Below are 15,198 nucleotides of genomic sequence, written 5' to 3' on the forward strand. Positions count from 1 at the left end.
GTACTACGAGAGACTGTCTGTCAAGATATTTTCACACAGTTGCTTTTGCTTCACCCTTTGTTTCTTTGCTTTATTTAGCTCAAACCTATCAGTCTTTATCTGTTTCAAGTCTTTTTCTTCTTCACCTCCATCTTTTGCCGGGGCAGGGCTAAAAACTCTGTCATTGAGGAGGCTGACCACCAGAGGATTCTTAGCACCTTTGCCTGTCGTGCCATTGCAGCCCGCAGCAACGGAGCACTCCGTGTCAACTTACCCAAGTCAGAGAGCAACGTGACCTTCCTCTCTGACCACAACCCACTCACCACCCACAACCCTGTCTATGATGATAACACTCCTCTCTGCAGTCCTGACGCACGTGGGGAGAGCCCATCTGAAAAGCGGTTCTCCTTTTCTCCTCCCCACACAGCAGGGTCAGGGTTCGTCTGGTCAATGCCTGGTCGTATTCATGGAGGACAGCATGGTTATGAGGTACCAAGGAGACAGGCTCTTATAGACCCAGCCAAATGGGAGCTGCAGATACTCCAGGCAGGCATGAGTGGCGAGCAAAGGCCAGCGAGTTCAGACATACTTCACGCGAGTGGCAGCACAGAGACCAAGTTGTCATTCCGTGAGCAGGCCAGCCAGTTTGGGCATCGGGGCTTCCAGGAGCAAACCCTCAAGCAAAATAGAGCACCCGCAGGCTCCCTCTCTTCCATCCTTGTCAGGGATAGAGACAGTGATGACATGCTGGAGCTGACCTCAGAGGCTCTGCTATCCATCATGGATTACCCCTACAGTCCAATGTCTGTGGGCAGAGATGTGCCCCCCAGCTTTAGCATTACCCGGGGAGATGAGCCACTCCCCCTGGCTAGCCAGAAATCAACTGCGCCTATTCTCAAGACGTTTAGCTCTGGCATCTCCAAATATTTGACAGAGGAGCCATGCCATATCACTGTGGAGATCATACCTGACCCACCAGAAAATCCACCGCCTTCTCCTCCACTGCAGCAGCAGCCACGTCCAACTTCCCCGCCCACACCTCCTCCCTCGAGCCCTCCTCCTCCTCCTCCTCCTCCTCCTCCTCCACCTCCACCTCCACTTTCCTCCCTTCATAAACCTGAATGTACTTCTCAGTCCTCTTCTCCTCCTCCTGTCAATAAACACATCACTCTTCCGCCCCCACCACCTCTGCCTCCCTCTCTATCACCTGCTAGCAATCAGCCACGCCCAGTCGTTCAGTTTATCCCAACCTCTTTGCCGCCCGTGTCTTCCCTTCGCCCTGTTTCCGAACGAAAACACCCTCCTCCGCTTTCACCATCACAAGCTGACGGTGGGAGGAAGGAGCTTAAAGGGATCCTGAAAAACATCCAGAATCTAGCTGACATAGAAAGGTCTGTTGCCAACCTGTACAGCCAAGTAGACAAAAATTGTAAGATGCCCAAGTTTAGCACGAAACCACAAGTGACTGAGGAATCAGAGTGTACTAACAAACTGCAAAGCTCTGACACCAGTGAGGAGCAGAGCATGCCAAAAGCAAACAACTCCAGCTCTGAAGTCCAAATCAACTCAACAAGTATGAATTGTGCTGGAAATGCTGCAAGTAAACCGAACGTAGCAGCAGACATTCAGCAGACAAGCCAACTGAACTCAAACAGTCCAAACACTGCTGAGCTCAGTGAGCAGGTTATTTCTCAGTCCACTGTGTTCTGACTTTTCCTTTGTCTCCATATTCTCATTATGTTCATTTCTACATTTCCATGCCTGTTTTTTTCCTGTTGTTTCTGCATTTTATGTTGTATACAGTTGGTGTATGCTTTAGTCATGTCATTTTTTTTTTTCAAATTCTAGAGCCATCAGCCAAGGAATGTCCTCAGATCCTTTCTTAGCAGTATAAAAAAGAGGCTTGCATATTTAGTATGGGTTTGGCTTTTTTTTTTCACATTTTAATTATGTGAACTGGTATGAGGACTGTGATAGCATTAAGTATGCCCCTGAGTTCACGGATTAGTCGGTTCAGCATGTTATACATATGCACCATCTTAATCTTAACATTAACATTTCATAGCCAAAACTATTTTAATTAAATTATACTAAATAGCATTTTTTCAAGTCCCACAGCCCTGGGGTCTGTTTCTTCAACCACTGGCTGGCTTCATATTGGGGATTTTGAATTTGTTCTTTTACTTCTTCTCTGAGATAAGAGCATGAAAATTTAGTATGCAATTGCTTCATCCAGAATCCAAATCAGGCAAGAAGAACAACATAATATTAGACCTTTTTTTTTTTTCTCAATATCTGTTTTCACCAATTTCCCAAAGGCATGTAAATCTATGGAATACGTTTCTCAGTTTTCAGTGAGGGTAATCCCATATTCAGAAAGTTGTTACTTGTAGGTGTATTTAAGTACATAACATGGTGACTGAAAATGAAATCTAACCTTAAGAGATGTGGGATTCTGTGAAATATGTACATAAAGAATCAAAAATATGTATACTGAAGCAAACGAAAAATATGGGATAATATAATTTGACAAGCTGTACACAGTGTCTTTATTCAAACAAGTGAATGCCTGTACCAGCTACGTTTATTTGAAAGCCTCTTATGTTGGTTGAAGCTATAAAAAGATATACATCGGCTGATCCCAGGAGGCTCATGTTGAATTAAGAGAGCCAACCGCTGGGGGACCTGTCTATTCACATGTCCGCAAAGATCCTCTCAGCATGATAAAGTAGTCACTGTGATGTTCGTCTGCACTCTGGAAAAGGCTAATTAGAGAAGCAATCAATCGTTAACCAGGGTTGCTGCCTGTGGGACTGTCAACTACTGTTACTCTCTCCTTTCCTTTTCTATTCCTCTGACCTTCTGCCTGCCTGCGTTTCTCTGTCTCTTACACTGCCCCTCTCCCTGCAGTTAGTTCTGATACTTTCCAATCCTTGGCCTCTTCTTGTTAATCTTTCCTTTTGGTCCTCTGGAGATTCTATTACCTTCTTTAGACTCATTGCAATGCAGCCTCTGCTCCCGTTCTCTTCTTTTTTTCTTCTTCTTGTGTTCAGGTTTCTCACTTTCTCTCCGCTCTGTCTTTCTGCTATATACCCTTCATGTGTTTGTTTCACCTTCCATGCCCTAAGGCAAATGGTCTTAGCATACCTCAATTCCAGAGCAATGTAATGTTTGATTCATCACATGTTCCCCTGATGGGCTGATCGAAGGTCCTCTAATTCTGTATTCCATGTTCACTGCATGGGGTAATCTCTTTTGCAAAGAGGCTAGGTGATCACACGCTGTTTCTTTCAACCCAAAGAGCCGTCTTAATGGATTGTCTTCTTTATATTCTTTTTTTACAGTTGGTTTTATCAATATTGTTTTGTATTCCAGCTGACAGTTCAATGCAGTAATACCAAAAAAAAATAAAGAAAGGAAAGCTAAACAGTTTATTTCTAGAGAATTATTCTCAGAAAAAGTTTTGATTGGGAATGCAAAAAAAAACAGTCAAAGTCAAGAGTAACATACACATAACGTGCTATGTTTTTAGTAGAATTATCTAAGCTGCAACTGAGAAAATGTACACCCACCTTTATTTGACATATGTTACCTTACTGGCAAAAGCAGGTACAACAGATTTATGTAACAAAACAAATTTCATACACCTAGTAGACTTTCTATTATGTTTAGAAATTTACCAACTAAGAGGAGATTGACTTCTTCGATCCTTCACTAATACCGAGGCTCTTACCGAGGCTGCTGGCTGTGAGCCCTGAATAGCTTTAGCTGTAGCCACTTTGTCTTTGTTAGCTTCTTTAAAATGTCCATGCTCAGCTGTGTGAGGCTATTTAGGTGTCTGATTAGGTTCGTTGTGACAAATGTTTTAGTGCACTAAAACCAAGTAAACCATCGAAGGATGACCGTGGTCAACCTTCGATGGTTTACTTTGGGAAACCTGGTGTCTTCACTCTATAGAAGTTTGTGCACACTCACAGCACAAATAGTTGTATTTGTCTGCATGTTGTGACGCATGAAATAGAGTGGCTTATAACGGACATATATGAGACTGACCAGCCAGTAACCAGTTGTGCCTGTGAATGATGAAAATTGGCCATTTCCTGTCCTGGCTAGACAGTTATGGATCGCTAGTAATATAGCATCCTGCTAATTTGTGAGCTTTGATAGATAGCTGTGTTATCTCTGCACAAAGATGGTGGTAATGTGATTATATTTCCCCGTTTCTTTTTGTTTTTCTGTTTGTTTGCTACGATAAAAGGGTGCTCACTCCAGTTACATATCTAATTTTAAAAAATGTGGTAAAACAAGCTCCTCATCTTTATATTTTTCAACCTTTATCTTTGCTTTACTAAATGTTGTTGTACCAGCAGGGTGATAAAGATCCTATTTTTAGTCTCCATGTAAATATCTGCACCGCCAGATAGTAAAGCTACTTATTAACAGAGCCAACATCACCCTCCTGTTATAGATATGATACAAGGCTGTTCAATATTCCAGTCTTGCTGTAATTTTGAGTTCACCGCTCTTACCTCTTTTTCTATAACATTTCTTCATCACACATCTTCTGCCAACTCCTCTCTTGTGCAAACTTCCTATGGCTATTGTCCACTGGGCCATTTTTCTTCATGTTGCATGAAACAGCAGTAGCCAGCAGCCAAGCCAACAGGTCATCCATCAGATCCCAGTCCCATCGTCCACTCTGCCTGGGAGGTGTGGCATATGGCTCTGCCCTGTCCCCTGGTCCTTGCCCATAATAACAGATTACAACTCTCCAGAGGAATCTCACATCATTGCTTGGCCATATATCTGAGTGTGTGAGAGTCATCATCATTTATGGGCCCAGACAGGTTACAGTTGTACGCCCGTGAAGCTGGAGCTTTCAGCCGAGCTGCTCCATTACTTGCCGTTTCATTCACTCGTACTGAAGACAATGCAGGCGCACTTTTATCCTCAGGAGGAGTTCTGAGTTGTTTTTCATGTGGTTAATATAGTGACATTTCTAAGATTTTCCCCAATTCATTAGAAAAGAAATCCATTACTTTCTGTAGGCATATTATGACGTGATAACCAAAGAGATTTTTATTAAAATTCTTTGAGTCAGAAATTCTGCCCTTTATCACAATGTCCTTTTCATATCTGCTGGTAGATTCATTAGATATGACTTTATAAACACTGACTTTCAAATTTTCCCAGCCCTTTCCATATTTGCATTTATTGTATTTTTTTATTGTTCCTGTTTGGATGAGATAACAGAGGGAGAGAGAAAAAAACAGCCCACACCAGCGTGATAACATTGCAGCCTAAGGCACCCTTTTTTAAAACAGAACAATATCTGCAACGCTGTAATTTAACACTTGAAAATGCAGAGTAAGTAAAGCTGTTATTTCTTCTCTGGTCAGCAGAACGTAGGCACACTAGATTTAACATTTAATTTATCTATAAGCACTTGAAATGTTGTTGTCAGTCCATATTCATTATTTATCTTATTTTCTCCTTTCTGTGACACGCAGGAGGCGAGGGTACGGCCGACAGGTAAGGATTCCCATCGTGATGTGTTTACACCTTATTGTTGTGCTCAGACATTTTGACACTAGAGGAAGCATGAGGAAGCTTATATCCCATTATTCTTATCTGCGATTCACTTTATGGAAAACAGTGAATGAGATTAAGATGAGATCGCGGTGATAGAAGTTCTAACACTGACATTACAGTTTAGGTTTGATTTTTGAGAGTCTTGTATTCTCCAATGTTCCCGTCAAATAGCAGATAAGCAGTTGGATGAGTTTTTCTCCTCTGGTGGAAAAATAACTAATCAGGAACCAAACAGTGTGACTCTTTTTGTCAGTTTGACATTAAAGTCTTTTTTTCCTTTCGAATAATCTTTTAAATCATCTGAACTGTCAGTGTCAGATAAGCACGGGATGTTTTCTTTCTTTCTTCCTTCCTTTTTATTGAGCGCAGTTTCTTTCATCTCCATTGCTTGGCTGGGATCTTCACTCTCCTTCCTTGCTTTGTTTCCATCAATAATTTATCAATCTTTTCACCTTCCTTCTCCGTAGATGTTTCAGTGAGTCCAGCTTTGTCTGGCTTTAAATCTGAAGTAGATTGAGGTCTGTCGCATGTTTGTTTCTCTGCTGCCTGTCCCTTCCTTTACCTTATCCTTCTTCTCTACTAACTTCTGGCAGCAACAGCAACTGCTGAGGCCATCTCTTCTGAGACCTGAGGTAGAAACACACCTGCTTTTCTAAATTTAAGGCAATTGTGGTCATTCTGCTGTGCATGCCCCCCACCCTTTGTGCTGCTGCTGCTCATCTTCTGATGTCTTATTGTGAGGAGTGCTGAGTAATTTCCCTCTCTGCCCCTCTGAAACGCAGGAACTCTCCATGGAGTCAGGTATCGACCCAGGCCAGGACTACTACACACAGGACTACTATAATTATGACCAGGGGTGAGCATGCAGCCGACTGACTGTTTTATCTCTAATCAGTTGTACTCTAATCCATGGACCTGATCTCCCTTGGTTCATTTAGAAAAAATTTTTTTCTTAAGTTACATCATTAGGACCTCTTCATCCTGACCTTGCCTTCTAGCTCTCTTTGAGAGTCGACATCCTTGGAGAATTATGAGATTTTCAAAGAAGCTCAGAATAAAATGATGCACATAACTTAAGCTGCCCCTTCAGTACCATCCAAGCATTTGCCCTCTTTACTCCTGCCAAAATGAGATCAGTTATGCTCCCTTCAGTCAGGCACCTGAGAGTCTGAATGTTCTTCCCATAGCTTAATGGATAAAGGCTGTTTTGGCTGCCCGGTTACTTTGCCCATATGGTCTAAAAAGGAAAAACATGGAACTCAAAGCTGTAACAGCTGCTGAGAAATTGTTATTCATTAAACGCTCCTGCTCTGTTGCAGGTGACTTGCGCTGCTGTGGGGAATTATGCTGCAACTTTTATCAAAACGGGAAGAAGCTTTTATATTTTCCAGCCTTAAATCGCTGAACGAACATCTAACAAACTAGGGGGAAAAAACTGTGCGTAGTGAAATCAAGTGTTCTAATTGCCTCTGTAGTTTCTCACCAGCCAGCTTAATTATTGTCTGAATCACACCTTCATTTTTAACAAGCTGAACTTGTATTTTAATGACATGTCACTTTTTTTTTGTAAAAGCTGCCACTGCCAGTGAGTGTACCATCACTATGTGAAGACTTTGATCTGCTCCTATTTGAGATGAGGGGCAAACTTTATTAGCAGTTAAGCTTTTAATGCTGCAGTCACCAGACTGCGCGGGCCTTACAGCAGACGTGAAGTGTAGCCACCTCTCTAATTTAGTATTTTAAAGTAAATATTAACTCACATCCTAGGTGAGGCATTAAACAACCGCATTAACGCGTACAGCCTCATATTATATAGTAAAGCAAAATTTGATTTATATATTTAAAAGTTTGCGGCTACCATACGATGTTATGTAATTTGACCGTTAACACTTTTTTCTTCTCTCTTGTGTTTCTTTGTTAGCATTCTGCATACATAGTGTGTGGTCTTTAAACAAGCTAATTAAATTCACATGCTTTTAATGGGCTTTTAGTTATTGCTTGTTACAGTCTCCATTTCTACATGTGGTTCCATTCTTGTAATTCAATAGAGGATTTTGACAAACACAGGCAAATATACTGAAATATTTGTTTTGTCTTCTTTTCTTTTGGAGGAACACTCTTTTAGCCTTTTAGCCTGCATGCTTTCCCCCTCTTGTTTGCTTTCTCACTAAATTGAAAAGTAATTTCAAAAAGTGCAGTAAATCACCACAGCAATTACTGTCTGTCTGACCAAAGACGTTCTCAGTTATATTAACAACAACCAAAAGCAGTAATTAATGGGATCAGCCTGATATAATTGAGGGCAATTTAGAGAAAGGACTTGAAAAATAATAATGGAAAGAATTCCAGACAGCAAAACTAAGCCCCTTTATTAGCTACTGAGCAAATCACATTGTACTGTAAATACAATGCAGGTTTTAAAACACTGATATGGGGTAAATAACCTTCTAGCTTGCTTGATTCTTTGTGAGTATATTGATATTGCTATAATTCCTGTTCCCATAGGAGATTGATAATCTTCCTTTGCAATGCAGAATATTTACTATCACTAATAATAACAGGTCCCTTACATGATACAGTGGGTCTTTGATATTAAAGTAATAAATCTGGTTGAGATTTATTTTTTTAATATTGCAGTGTGTCAACTTTGGTGTTTTCAACTAATCATCAGCCTAAACTAATTCGAATCCCTCTTCTGTGAACAACTATAGGTACGACTTTCCTCAGTACGGCAGTCGGCGGAGGCTGATATCACCCATGTATGATGAATATGGAGAGGTTATTGTGGAGGATGATGGGTATTACTACAGTCCACATGGCCCTGAGGTATTACCCTTGCTTGAATGTGAATTTCAGACTTTCACTGATTATCTTGAGTATTATCTCAAATATTTGTTTTAATAAGTTGTGTGTTCAAAGTATTACTGAACAGTAATGTGTGTGAAACCTATGCAGCACGATGGCTTTATATTCACAAATTCATGGTTGCTAAATGAAATGTGATTATCTTAGGGCCGGGGCAGAGGCAGGGGCCGTGGTGGCATGCGAGGTAGAGGTCCGCAGAAGAGAGTTGCGTTTAGGGATTTGCCACCAGAGGATGAAATTGAACAAGCTGAGCCAGCAGAGGAGGGTGAACCTTCTAAGGCTGCCAAGAAACTGAAGTCTGTCATGAAACTCAGCAAACTTCTGGCTGCCAGCAAGGGAGGAGAGCAGCCATCTGATGCCAGTGCTTCTGGCACATCTCCATGGAAAAAAGCCAGGATGTTCAAGATGTTTGGCGCCGGGAAGACGGACAAGGATTATGCCAAACTGATGTCTGCTCGCCGTATTGACAGCCAGGAAAGTCTAGCTGATGGACCAGCAGTTATGGGACCAATAGACAGCAAGTCTGATGCCCGTAGCAAGCTTGGGAAAGTCTTGAGGAAAATCAACTTGGGCACAAAGTTGCAGGTCCGAAGAAAGTCACAGAGTAGTGTGAGTCGTGGCTCAGCCACTGGCAGTGAACTAGATGAGGAAGCCTCACAAGCAGCTAGTGAGGATGAAAGAAAGTCTAAAGTGTCCATTAGTGTGACAGAAAGTGAGCCAGAAGCAGGTGCTAGTGGAAGCAGTAAAGAGAAGGGCTCTGACGATGAAACCTCAGAGAAAAGCAGTGTTGACAGAGATTATCTCAAAGTTGATTTAGACCGGGATGATGCCAATGAAAGCACCGTGGACTCAGAGGAAGAGCCTGATGAAGAGCCAGGAGATTCCGATGAGGAAAGCAAGTCCAAGTCTGAAGGAGAAGAGACGGATAAGGAATCTGCCAGTGAGAAAGAATCTGAGTCAGAGAAGGAGTCAGACTCAGAGAAGGAGTCAGCTACAGAAAAAGAGTCAGAAACCGAGAAAGAGTCAGAAACCGAGAAAGAGTCAGAAACCGAGAAAGAGTCAGAAACCGAGAAAGAGTCAGAAACCGAGAAAGAGTCAAAGTCTGAGGAAGAAACAGAATCACAAACAGGCTCAGCAACAGAGGGGGGAACAAGCACAGAAAAGGATTCAGAAACAGAGAAAGACTCTGAAGACGAGTCTGAGGAAGCTTCAGGCAGCACTAGAGAAAGTGGCTCTTCTGTTCGTTCTTCCACGAGATCCTCTGCGACTGAAACCAGCAAGGGGAGTGGTGCTTCTGGAAAGAGTGTCAGTGGGAGTTCCAGTGTCAGTGGTAGCAGAAGTGAAAGTACAAGTGAGAGTGGCAGTGGTAGCGGTGGTACTGCTGCATCTTTATCTGGCTCAAGTGTTAGATCATCAGCAGTAACCTCAGAGAAGTCCAGCGGGGACCTCAGTGAAGCCGAGTCGGGGACAGGGACAGCCAGTGAGCCAGAATCAGGTTCAGGAAGTGAAGGCTCATTATCTCGGTCCAGCCAGAGAAAAATGTCTGGTTCAGACGTGAGTTCTTTGGGCAGCATGAGCTCAGCTGGTTCCAAGTCAACTAGTGGCAGCCGAAGTTCCCGAAAGTCTATTGTGAGCCGTGGATCTGAGGACACAATCACAGAGGAAAGTGAAGAGGAGGATGAAGACGACTCTGAGGCTGATGACGAGAGCAAAGAGTCCACCAGCGAACTCAGTGATGCAGGATCATCTAGGAGATCCAGTGTGGCATCTGGAGACCCTGGGCCTTCTACGTCCTACACTGGTCCTCCTGCCCGCTCTGAGATCAGAAGCATTGGTGACACCTCGGAAGAGACATATGGAGGACTGTCTCCTATCACAGAGGTGGACGAGGATGCCATCTCCTCTGACAGATCCTCAGTCAGGGGCTCTGGATCAGGGACCCGCAGTGCATCAAAGAGCTCAGAAGAAACTGAAGAAACATCTGATGCTGATTCAGATTCTGAGGGAAAGTCAACTGCCTTCTAGAGAGATATATTGTCCACTGTGAAGTAAGAGTGAATAAAATCAATTACCCTTGCATGGGAGTGAAGAAATATTGCTTGCCTCTAGAGAGTTCACATTCACTTTTTCCTCATTCCCCCTTAGCAAGAAAGGACCTGATTTTCCTGCTGCAATATTGGAATCTCTCTTTCTCACATCTTTGGCTTTCTGTTCTCTTTGATGTTTTCATGCCGTGTTTCTAGAGTGGAAATTTGCATGTCAAAACACTAACTTATTGCTCAGTGTGTTTTTTGGGAGGTTGTGTTTCTTGTGATGTTCAGATTATTACTGTGTGGTTGTCATTTTCTATGGAAACACGAGATTTCTCACTAAAATGCAAGTCTAGCACAGAACAGAAACTTTAAAAAAAATGATAAAACAGGTTTTTAGCCAGGTTCTGATTTAAACAGTTACTGCAAATTCTTTTCAAAACAGCTTTGTTTCCCAGTTTTTTTTTATTATACAGTACTTGTTTCTGTGTGTGGGTTTTTTAAAAATTATTTTTCACTTACTGCACCCTCTTAAAAAAAGTAAATATAATAACAATAACCCTCCACTTTCTCCTCAGCCTGGGAGAAAGAAGCGGATTAAGTTGATTGTAGATCGGGAAAACGAGACCAGCTCCACTGCAGAGGACAGCAGCACAGAGACGCAACGGAACAGACTCCCAAACAGCCACAGCAACATAAACGGGAATATCTACCTCGCACAGAATGGCACTATTGTGCGAACTAGGCGACCGCCTCATCTAAACAACCTAAAGATGGGTTCTCCATGTCGGCTGGGTAAGCATTTTAAAAAACTAGAAAAGCTGGGCGTAACACATGAAGAACCGCCTCCGGTTATTAGTGTTGAGGACATGGGAAACGAAGCAGAAAATGAAAGAGGTACGAGTGTTCCCTCCAACATGGACATCAACCTCAACACTCGGTCCTCTTGTAGTTCCCTGGGTTCCACCATTAAAGAGCTTAAAAGTTTTGGGTCCAAAACCAATATTGCTAAGGCCACAATTGACAGAAACAGCAGTGGCCCGTGTGTCACTGAGCAGCAAGAGACTTCAGTTGACAACCACAAGAACAGTAGGGAGACACTGGAGTCCCACAGTGACCACACATTATCAGATGAGGAGGAATTGTGGATGGGACCTTGGAACAACCTGCACATACCAATGACAAAACTCTGACTGGCCATGCTGAAAAATTGATCCCCCTTTTTTGGTTGTTTTCCATTCTCTATCAAGTGTTTTTTTTCTTGGTCATAAAAATGTGTGCCTAAGCTGGATAAGCTCCAATCACAGATGGGTGATTGCCCTTATAGTCACATTTTATTTAGTCCTAATATGTTAAAGCTTATTGTAACAAGCTTTTATCACCAACAGGGCCGTTACAGGTGGGAACATTGAGCTGAAAGGCAATGAGTGCCTCAAAGAAATATGAAATTATATGTGATTGAGTGCTTGAGTGTACTTTTAATTTTATTCAGCACAGAAGATGGACTTATTTTATGGAGTGAATCCTTTTTTTGCATCCGTTTATCTTTTTTTTTTCTGAAACAAATTGTCCATTACACTATGCTGTTAAAAAGGTACTTTAAAGAAATATGAAGAAATGGTGGTAATGTAGTCTGTGATGTGGGAAAAGAAAGTTATTTTGCTAATGGGGTTGTACTTGCGAATAATTCAAATTGTTACTGATTATTTTATGTTGTGATCACTCGGTGATGTTTTTGAGAATTTATGAAAAATATATGAAATTATTTTTGTCTATTTTCTATCTAACAGATATGAAGAGTCTAACATATGACATTAAAGACATAATAGCCACATGACTGTCATTGCTGTATTTCAACAGTGGAATATGACGGTGTGATCATAGTGTTTTTATATGGACATTTGTACCTACAGAATGTGATATTTTCAGTCCCTTTACATGATGCAGGTTCAGTCTGATCATGTCATGACAGTGGAAGGAAAACCAAAAACATGTATCACATTCAACAATAAAGCTCTGCCTATTTTATTGTTTTGTGAAGCATAATTTCTGGCATTTATCGTTTCTGCCACTTTGCCCTATGCTCAACATGAAGGTTTTTTAGCAACAAGGATTATGTTAATAGCAGCTGAGTCTTATTCAAACATGAAACTACATCATTGCATGCCTTTATGATACTGTTTGAGGTTATAAAGACAGCCTTCAATTGTATAATGAGGAAGAAAGTAGCAGAACTCTGCAGTAATCTCAAAACAATATAGCATCTGCAGAAAGAGGGCTTTCAGAATGATGCTTTCTCTGTCGAGTGGGCTTTCACTTTAAAGGAGAGCAATGACAGGTCACCAAACATGGGGTTGTGGATAGCTACTGTATTTCTGAAAAGCTGTGGGAAGTATGACTGGAACTGCAAGAAACTGACAGCACTGAACCTACTTTCTCAACTATCAGCACAACCTGCTTAGAGGAAAAAAAAAGGCAAAATGAAAATTGTAAATGGAAATCTTAATAACATCCTTGGTTTGATTGTTGGTTTATCATAGCGTTGCACATCTACCACATCCAGAATAGCATTAACAATAAGTGTTTTGCACTCATTCACACCATGAGAATGTCAGTCAAATTCTTTACATCGGCTCATGTTCAGAAAGAGCAGCAGCTGAATGCGAGTGAAACGGCTTGAAAAGATGCTCCATAAATAGGTCAGGAGGAAACCTTGTTCCTACAACAACAAGCCTGGTGTATTTAAGGATCCAAACTGATCTCTGCACTGGGAAAAAGAAAAAAATGCATACATAGAAGCAAGACCAACCCAAAAGCATAAAGATGAGGTTGTTTAATTTTCACGTGTATGTTGTGTTTACTGTGTCTCAACAGCCACCTGGTTTCTTTGCTAGTCCACTCTGCATGCACATTCACAGGAACCTTCACAGCTGACAGGAGAACAGCACTCCTGTCAGCTCAGTGCACAGTGCTGCTCTTGGGTACAATATTATGCACTGTTTTTTGCCAATTCTTGTATAAAATTTTATTCTATGTGTATACCGTACTAATATGAAAAAGGAGCATTCCTAACAAGAATGCAAATTAATTTTCTTTGGATATGAGGGGGGCACAGATGCATTTCATCTTAACAAGAAAAGAAAAAAAAAAGGACATAAGAGGACTTCACCGATCACCTTTTGTGAAATTCTCCTAATGAATTGGATTAAAGCTGGCCCAATGAATAATGGAAGCATTTCTACTAAGCGTTTCCGTTTGTCACAGGATTATGTCCAAAACCTTTTTTTGCTTCACTCCTCACCCTGATCATTTCACTTAGTAGATTAAATTACAGCATTAAGAATAGACAATTCTCTTTAAAAGAAGGTTAAGCTTGAGCATACCCGCAATTCAGTCTCAAACGGGATTTACTTGCCATTTATATTTATTATTTAAAGTACAAAAATGTGTAAAGGTTTGAAAAAATGGCAGACATTTGTAGCATTTGCAAAAAAAAAAAAGGGGGGGGAAAGCAATGATTCATGCTAGTTTGCCACCATGATTATTACTGAAGTTTCTCATCAGTGAGGTGATAGATTAATCAATTGGAAGGTTTTGTAAATTAACGGCAAAAAGAGGATGAGTCTTTGTGACTCTGGTAATCGTGCCGCCATAACTGCTGCTGATTTCTTGCACAACCGTATCTAGGGACCGTTTAAAAGAATTGTCTGAAAATGAGAAAATATTCAATAAGTAGCAGGCTAGTTTCTCTTGAGCAGCTCAAAAGACAAATGCAAAATACATTAAACCTTGAAGCAGATGGGCTGCAACAACGGAGGACTACACTGGGTGCCACTCCTGTCAGCCATGAACAGGAAACTGAGGCTATAATTCACACCAGCTCACTAGACAACAGAATATTGGAAAAATGTTGCCTGATCATTGATCCACCTTTCCTTGTATCAAAAGATCAGGACGTACCATATAGCAACGCTCTTTGAGATCATCCCAAACTTTGAGTTGCCGGGCGAGCCACATCATAGATGTGCATCTAGTGTTTTTTTTATGTGTAATGTCTTTGTTGATATTGGTAAATAGACTGTAGTCAGCAGGATTTACAAAGGGGTTATATATAAAATTAAAAAATAAATTACATGTTTTGCTAGTATCTTTATGACTCTGTAATACAGTACTAACACTATAACCAACCAGACTTTAAAAACCTCTATAGAACTGTTATGTTATATTTATTCCAATTTCTCCTACCCTCTTGACAAAATCCCTCTTAAAGAAGACATTTTTAATGTCACTGATACTCTTTAACTGGATAAATATTGGATATATAAAACAGCTTCTACCTTGTGACAGGAATATTCTTTGCTGCTGTAGATGGCTTGATGTCATCCATGATGGATACATTTGGCATATGTTTCACATATTACAGGCCAATAAATCATGAATCTTAATGTTATTGTGGCGATTGTGGTTCAAGAGTTGGGAGTTCGCCTTGTAATAGGAAGGTTGCCGGTTTGAGCCCTGGCTTGGACAGTCTCAGTTGTTGTGTCCTTGGGCGAGACACTTCACCCGTTGCCTACTGGTGGTGGTCAGAGGACCCGGTGGCACCAGTGTCCGGCAGCCTCGCCTCTGTCAGTGCGCCCCAGGGTGTGAATGTGTGTGTGAATGGGTGGATGACTGGTTGTGTAAAGCGCTTTGGGGTCCTTAGGGACTAGTAAAGCGCTATACAGGCCATGTT

At 41.4% G+C, this 15,198-nt stretch overlaps 1 protein-coding gene across 8 annotated transcripts in view; it reads left to right on the forward strand.

Moving 5' to 3' along the window:
- LOC102291985 (protocadherin-15) overlaps window positions 1-14,978 on the forward strand; it is a 209,037-nt gene extending 194,059 nt beyond the window's left edge. For 4 of the 8 annotated variants that reach the window (XM_005914101.3, XM_042225128.1, XM_042225133.1 and 1 more), the window contains 6 exons: window positions 5,490-5,511; window positions 6,165-6,203; window positions 6,354-6,427; window positions 8,283-8,397; window positions 8,584-10,484; window positions 11,045-11,163. In XM_005914101.3, the coding sequence (XP_005914163.1) occupies window positions 5,490-5,511; window positions 6,165-6,203; window positions 6,354-6,427; window positions 8,283-8,397; window positions 8,584-10,461 (2,128 nt within the window). In that variant the 3' untranslated portion in view covers window positions 10,462-10,484; window positions 11,045-11,163. The other 4 variants (XM_042225136.1, XM_042225139.1, XM_042225131.1 and 1 more) reach the window with 3 other exon arrangements.
- Window positions 14,979-15,198: the final 220 nt, after the last annotated feature.

This window comes from Haplochromis burtoni, unplaced genomic scaffold (assembly GCF_018398535.1).
Source record: "Haplochromis burtoni strain Fernald_Lab_line unplaced genomic scaffold, NCSU_Asbu1 Contig_7, whole genome shotgun sequence".
Taxonomy (NCBI): Eukaryota; Metazoa; Chordata; class Actinopteri; order Cichliformes; family Cichlidae; genus Haplochromis; species Haplochromis burtoni.